Source organism: Capsella rubella, unplaced genomic scaffold, assembly GCF_000375325.1.
Source record: "Capsella rubella cultivar Monte Gargano unplaced genomic scaffold, Caprub1_0 scaffold_1, whole genome shotgun sequence".
Taxonomy (NCBI): domain Eukaryota; kingdom Viridiplantae; phylum Streptophyta; class Magnoliopsida; order Brassicales; family Brassicaceae; genus Capsella; species Capsella rubella.
The window spans coordinates 18,449,621-18,457,464 of NW_006238923.1; the positions used below are offsets into that span (position 1 = coordinate 18,449,621).

General features: G+C 38.5%; 1 protein-coding gene across 1 annotated transcript; it reads right to left on the reverse strand.

The window, feature by feature from the left end:
- Positions 1–6,186: 6,186 nt before the first annotated feature.
- Positions 6,187–6,631, reverse strand: LOC111828716. The gene is made up of 2 exons (XM_023777295.1): positions 6,525–6,631; positions 6,187–6,424 (listed from the first exon to the last, which is right to left on the reverse strand). The coding sequence occupies exons 1-2, from the start codon at positions 6,616–6,618 to the stop codon at positions 6,315–6,317; spliced, it is 204 nt and encodes a 67-aa protein (XP_023633063.1). The 5' UTR covers positions 6,619–6,631; the 3' UTR covers positions 6,187–6,314.
- Between the last annotated feature and the right edge of the window lie 1,213 nt (positions 6,632–7,844).

Genomic DNA, 7,844 nt, shown 5'->3' on the forward strand with positions numbered 1-7,844 from the left:
TTTATAATGTTCAGACTTACTAGTTATCGTGTATATCAAGTCAAAATTTTGAGAATTGTTTTAGCGCGCACCATCTTTTTCTATAAAAACAAAAAAAAATGTTTACGTACGGTTTCTATCGTATACTTTTACATCATCCTCACTAATGTTTAAACAATGTTCGATATATAACCATGAAATTATGATTTTCAAACTTCTAGAAAGCATATAATTAGTTTGGCCGTGGGCAGCATTGATTGTTCTCATTCACAATGACTTCAAAAGAAAAAATCGGAAATGATTCGGAGATCTAACTGATATGAGCTCCGTAACAGTGAAATGCTTTTAGACGATTAGGGCTCTTCCCTTCGTCCCGGCGGCGCAACCTCACGTTCGTCGTTGAGAATCATTCTCTCTTGTTCTTCTGTACTATGGCTTCTCTTCCTCTGGTTCCTCCTCCCTCTGTTCCGCCAGATCTCCTTTTCCTCCATCCGTTTGTTGTGCCAAGTTACCCATCGTCCCCTGTTTTGGGCTCTGGTTCTGTTCCCACTGGTTTAGGTTTGGGTTCTCCCGTGTGTTCTGGTTCTCCGTTGGCTTCCCCCGTCGTTGCTCCGTCAACTGTTAAGGAAGCTCCCTTGTGGGTTTCGAAATTTAAATCGTCCTTTCAACATCTTTCAAAATTGGCTTCTCCGTCGTTTTCCGATGATGGTACTCCTACAGTGAAGGCTCCGGACTCCATCATTTTAAGGTCGTCGCAACAGTGGAAAGGCTATTTAGTTGCACACTTTCATGGTGTTCCTCCAGCTCCGGCAAAGATTTTTTCAGATCTAAACCCGATTTGGGGAAATCAAGGCAGAATTTCGGTTAAGTATCACTCTAAAGGGGTTTGTCTCATCTTTATACCTTGCGAAGTTACAAGGCAATGGGTGCTTGATGTTGGTTTTTGGCAATCTGGTCATTGCTCCTTCTCAGTTACTCTTTGGTCTCCTTCTATTGATCTCTCCCCCATGAAGCTAGTTCACGCACCAATTTGGGTTCTCTTCCGGCATATTCCTCCAGAACTTTGGTCAATTGAGGGCTTCAGTACTATTGCCTCGGGTGTGGGTATTCCTGTTCACTCAGAATCGCCATCGTTAAAACCTTATTCCAATGGTATCATTAAGCTGAAAGTTGTTGTGGAACTTGCAAAGCAGAGGTCTTCTTCGGTAAGGGTGACAGACAAGCTTGGAAATTCTGTCCTTGTCTCAGCAGAATATCCTCGTCTTCCCCCCTTGTGTAGTTTGTGTGGTGAATTTGGGCATTTTCAGCTCCGGTGTCCTGATGCAGTTGCTCCTCCTATTCACCTTGCTCCTCGGGTCGGTCCTGTCTCTTCTTCGGCCATGAAAATTTCACCTCCTCCTCCCGCTACGGTTTCCGCTGTGTCTTCTGTCCCTTCTCCCTTGGGAGTCCCTGTTTGTAGTCTTAATCGGTCTAAAAGTCTACCTTCTTGTCAAGAGGTGGATAATGGGGATAATGAGAGTAGTTGCTCTGGTGAATGGACTCGTGTTGCTCGAAGGTCTAAGCCTCCTCGTCCCGCTTCTGTTAGTCAAGAATCTATTCATCATGTTACTTCCTCCCAGTTTGCAAAGGAGGAAGAGTTAATCAAAGCTGCTCAGCTCGTTCTCCGGAATCGTAACGTCTCCTCTTGTGTTGGTGTTTCCTCCTTAGCCCCAGTTTTATCTCGTAAGAAAGCGCGTAAAAAGCATCGTAATATGCTTTATCAGCTCTCTACCTCTGCTTCTGGTTCTTCTTCACCGCATCCGGCTAATCTTTCAGTTTCATTACCTAGTTCTCCACCAGCAGAACGTTCGCCTTCCTGCGACGTTCCTTTTTTAAGAGCCTAGGCTCTCGGATAGCCCCATTTTTTGACTTCTTATGAAGTGCTTTTGTTGGAATGTTAGGGGCCTTAACGGCGAAACAAGACAATTACTAGTTAATAGGTGGATTACCACCAACCGTCCTTTAATAGGCGGCCTTTTGGAAACTAGAGTGAAGCGAGAAAATTTACCCGGAATCATGTCTCGGTCATTTCCAGATTGGAATTATGAAGCTAATTATTCCTCTGATGAAGATAATGGTCGGATTGTAGTTATGTGGAGGCCTCATCTTTCAGTTGTTACTTATTTCAAATCAGATCAGATGGTTCTTTGTGGAGTTTTCAACCCTTCTTCTAAAGAATCTTTCTCGGTGGCCTTCATTTATGCTCACAACAGCCATCAAGATAGGATCCCCCTATGGAATAAGATTAATGATTTGAACTCCTCCACTCTTTTGCACAGCTCCCCTTGGCTTTTAATAGGAGATTTCAACCAGTTTCTTTCTATGTCAGAAGTTTTTTCTTTATCCCCAAGCAACATTTCTCTTATTGGATTGTCAGATTTTCAAGATTGTTTGACTACCAATGAATTGTTTGATCTTTCTTTTAGAGGTTGTCTTTACACTTGGAGAAATAAAAGCCCGACAAATCCCAAGTGTCGGAAGTTGGATAGAGCCTTAATCAATGAATCATGGCAAAACGTGTTTCCTGATTCTAATGCTTTTTTTGATGCTCCAGGAAGTTCTGACCATTCTCCTTGTCTTGTGACCATTTCAAATTCCTCTTCCAGAAGGAAATCAAGGTTTAACTTCTTTACCTTTTTCACTACTCATCCAGATTATGGGAGGTTAATTCACGATGCTTGGCAAGGTCCTGTGCATGCAGTAATGCCAATGGCAATCTTGTATCAGAAGTTGAGGTTGGCGAAGTTATGTTGTAAGTCATTAAATCAGAGTACTTTCAGTAATACCCAAGCGAGAACAAAGGAGTCTTTTGAGAGATTGGAAGCTATTCAAAGGCAAGTTTTACAGCACCCTTCTCAGGCCTTGTTTTTGGAAGAGCAAACTGCGAGAGCATCTTGGCTTCATTTAGCTGCTGCTGAAGAAAGTTTCTTTCGGCAAAAATCAAGAATTCGTTGTGTCATGGAAGGGGATGCAAATGATGGTTACTTCCATAAATCAGTGAAAGCAAACTTGTCCAGAAACGTCATCCATTTTCTGCATAATGGTTCCAATCAAAGAATTTCAGATCCTTCTCAGATCAGGTCCATGGTTATTAATTTCTACACTAATCTCTTGGGGACTTCAGATTCTTATGTTCTGCCTTATTCTATCTCCCAGCTTCAGAGTATCCAGCCTTATCGCTGTTCTGATTCATCTTCAGATAAGCTTTCTGCTTGCCCCTCTGATGAAGAGATAAGGTCCATAGTTTTTTCTCTTCCAAAGAATAAAGCTCCTGGTCCCGATGGGTTCACAACAGAGTTTTTTACTTCTTCTTGGGATCTAGTGAAGGAAGACTTTCTCAAAGCAATTAAAGATTTCTTCATAAACTTCTCTTTGCCAAGGCAAGTAAATGCTACAGCTATTTCTTTGATCCCAAAAGTGGTTGGTGCAGCTTCCCTCTCAGATTTTCGCCCTATTTCTCTCTGCAATACAATCTACAAATTTATCTCTAGAATCTTAGCTTCTCGTCTTAAGGAAGTGACTTCTGAAATAGTTCAAAGGAACCAAGTTGGATTCATTAAAGGAAGATTACTTTGTGAGAATGTTTTATTAGCTTCTGAACTGGTAACAGATTTCCATAAGCCTGGTCCTTGTACTAGAGGCTGCTTGCAAATCGATATATCGAAAGCTTATGATAGTGTGAATTGGGTTTTTCTTCTGAACATTCTAGAAGCTCTTCATTTTCCAGATGTTTTCATAGCCTGGATCAGATTGTGCATAACTTCCCCATTTTACTCAGTTGTACTTAATGGAGAATTGGTGGGGTTCTTCAAAGGGAAAAAAGGGTTACGTCAAGGAGATCCTCTGTCGTCCTCACTGTTCGTGCTAGTAATGGATGTTCTCTCGAAGGATCTTGATCTTGCCTTAAGCAATGGTGTTTTTGGAGCTCATCCACTTTGTCTGGACCCTGTTATTACACATCTTAGTTTTGCAGACGATGTCCTCATTTTCTTTGACGGCTCAGAACGATCTTTAACTGGTATTCTGGATACTTTGTTAACGTTTCAACGTGCTTCTGGTTTGGGTCTAAATTTGAAGAAGTCTTGTTTATTTTTGGATGGTAACAATTTGGGTTTGGCACGGGAATTAGCTACAAGATTTGGAATGACCCAAGGATCCCTTCCAGTGAGATACTTAGGTTTACCTTTGCTGCCTCATAAGCTTCGTCCCCAGGACTATCAAGTCTTGATCGATAAGGTTCTGGACCGTATCTCTTCTTGGAGAACAAAGCATTTATCTTTCGCTGGGAGGCTTCAACTAATACAATCTGTTCTTTACAGTATTATTAATTTTTGGGCTACTGTTTTTCCATTACCAAAGGGTTGTCTTACTACTCTTGGCAGAATTTGTAATGCTTTTCTCTGGAGTGGTGCCCCAAATTCAGCAAGAGGAGCAAAGGTTGCTTGGGACACAGTTTGTACTCCTAAGGAAGAAGGAGGTTTGGGGTTGAGGAATCTTCATGATATTAATCAGGTTTTTGGGCTGAAATTGATTTGGCTACTCTTTGCTGGGAATGGATCTCTATGGGTTGCTTGGATTGAAAAGAAGGTTTTAAATGGGCGTCACTTCTGGTCTTCTGACTTTCAACTATCAGGAAGTTGGATATGGAGGCAGTTGATGAAACTCAGAACTTTAGCTCGTCCTTTTCTTGTCTGTCAAATTCGTTCTGGAAATTCTGCCTTCTTTTGGCACGACAATTGGACTAACCTAGGACCTTTGATTGACATCACTGGATCTAATGGACCTAGGGTTACCGGTATTCCAACTTTGGCAAAGGTTTCTCAGGCTTGTGTGGCAGGTTCCTGGCTTCTTTCTCGCGGGAGACATCCTATTTTGTGTCTCCTGCGGGATTGTCTCCCTGCTCACACACCGGACAATTCAAATGAAGATTCAGATTTTTTCTTGTGGAGAAATACTCTCAATCATCCTCCTGGTATTTTTTCTACTTCCCAAACCTGGCTTTCACTACATCCTCCATCTCTCCGTGTTCCTTGGTTCAAATCTGTTTGGTTTAAGGAAAGAATCCCGAAGCATGCTTTCATTCTTTGGCTTACTATTCAGGACAGATTAACTACGCGAGATCGATTAAGACGTTGGGGACTAAATGTTCCGAGTGAATGTTTATTATGCGCCTCAGCAGATGAATGCAAATCCCATTTGTTCTTTGTTTGCCCTTACTCCTCTGAGGTTTGGCTCTCTTTCTTTGGTCATTCTGGTTTAAATCCTCCTGCCTTGTTTGAAGACATTGTCAATTGGGTTCGTTCTTCTTCCCAGAATAAGAAAACTCGATCTATTTGTAAAATCATCTTCCAAGCGGTTGTTTATGCGTTGTGGAGAGAAAGAAACTCAAGGCTTCACACCGACGTCTCTAAATTAGCTACGTTACTTGTTAAAGAAATTCAACTCCTCATCCGGGCAAAGCTTGCCGGCCTCGACCGTCTTCATAATAGCACCAATCTAAATTTAACTTCTCAAAGTGCTCCGGAAACCTACCTTGCCTCTTGGTTTGGTTCTTTTCAGCGGTAGTCTATCTCTCCGAGCTTTTGATTCCTCTCCTTGCTTCACTTTAGTTCTTGTCTTGTTTCACCTTAAATTTTAATCATTTTCATGTTTAAAGTGTATTCTCAAATGTCCCCTCTTTTTGAGGTTTGAAGAAAATGAATAAAATATATAAAAAAAAAAAAAAAAAATCGTGTTGGTGGCTTAGATTTCGTGCTTATCTTCGGTTGGTTATTGTTTGCTTTGTTCTTAGTTTTTGGTGTTGATCTCTTTTGTTGTTGGCTTTCAATTTTTTGTTTTGTATTTTTAGTTGTTTCTATTGATTAGTTGTGGTTTCCGGGTACTTTTCTTTGTTCGCCGGCTTAGTTTCCCTTGTTTGGGCTTTAGATTCCGGAAATATCTTTGTTTTCCGCCGGTTTAGTTTGCATTTTATATTGTATCCTTACAAATATTATCAATATCATGGGATGACAAAAAAAAAAAAAGAAAAAAAAAGCATATAATTAGTAAATTCGAGTTAGACATGGGCTAGAACTAGCTAGGCTCTAGATGTTGGACTCCGATCCCTTTTCAGATATGATGACTTTGCGTCCCCGACCCGGATCCGCAGTAAACGATCCGTTCTGTGGATTTTATATTAAATTATTAGGCTCCATACAACCAAAAACAGAATACATAAATCGTTGTCACGCCAGTGTAGAGTACAAACATGCCAATTGATCAGATAAATAGTACATATGTAGTGTACTAATTATTTGTTATTGTAGAAAATACGACCTAAAGTACTTTTGATCTTCATGGAATCCCAAACGAAGACAAGCAAATCCAGATTCGAAATGCCTTTCAATCCATTCTTTTCGCCTATAAACTGTTGCAAACATAAGAAATATATATGTATCAAGATTTCTATATATAACAAAGGAAAAAAATATATACAAAATCGAATAATATAAACTTGTTATACGAACCATGCGGTTCATTCGTGGTTTCTCGCCAAACTCGTAACATTGTGAGCAACAAAAACATGGAAAAAGTTACATAGTACAATAGACTATTAGCCATTGGAGAGATATATAGAGAGAGGAATGTGGATGGAGAGAAGATAAGATATTTTGCAGTTCTTTGCCAACACAATGGATTCAATTTTATAACTCTTCAAATGTTTGATCACTATTATTGATCATTGACCATTTCAATGAGTTTTTAATCATCAAATTAATAGCTTTAGGTTCTCACATTTATTTGTATATATATAGAGTATAGACTATAGAGTCTTTGCTCCCTTAAATCACGTTTTTTAGAAAATATATATGTTTTTGTTTGTCTTAACGTATGCCTAACTTTGGCTCTACCAACAAGCTATAAGGAAGGTTAGTAAATATCATCTGTCGCAGATGTTTCTTTCAGAAGGGTTTGAGACAAGAAACGTGTCCATGCATGTGTTTTGTAATATATATATCACCGATGCAAAACTTCGTATGTTATTTATTACGCCGCTACACTACACATGGTGTTGATGTTCTCTTTAGATTACACTGGATCTAAGTATTCCAATTGTCAGATTCCATCTACACGTTTGAATGAAGTAAATTTGAGAAAATGACATTAAAAAATCAATGATACAAATTCTGTTCTTTTTTATATATTTATTATATCTATGCTTCAAAGAAAATACAAATTAAACTCTAGAATAGGTAAACTACTCTAAGAATGAGTTTGAGGTTTCTCTTATTCTAAAATTTTAAAATGTTTAACCTTACCAAGAAACGAAAATTAATTATTAAATTTTGAAATAGTTGAGGAAAAATCTACTTAATTAAAGAACAAAGTGGTAAATTTGGATTAATTATAGTTTCATATTTAATTTATTTTAAATTAAAATTTGATGAACTCATTTTCATTTGAGGCTTTTAAATTAAAAGGCTTTTAAATTAGTCGTATAATTAATTTTCAGTATACGAATGGATACTATATTCACTGCGATTGAATTGTACTAACAACATCATTTGATTATAACAAATTATAAATATAGATCTAGAATGATTTGAAGAAGTTTTTTTTTTTCTTTTTTCATCAATGATGATTAAGAAGTTTAGTCAACTATTCAGCTGGGGAAAAGAAATTATAATTGAATACTCCAAAATTTTCATAAGAAACTCAACTCGTTTTATTAAATTAGAAAAATTAGCAAAAATTAGATGACATCCTCAACACACTAATCACGCCAACACCACACGATATATATACACTAACACTAAAGCATATAGTTTCCGTTTCATTACAAGAGA

Coding starts and splice junctions, on each gene's coding strand:
- LOC111828716 (XM_023777295.1), bottom strand. CDS start 6,618: ATGGCTAATAGTCTATTGTACTATGTAACTTTTTCCATGTTTTTGTTG. Junction 6,425..6,524: donor AACCACGAATGAACCGCATG/GTTCGTATAACA, acceptor TGTTTGCAACAG/TTTATAGGCGAAAAGAATGG.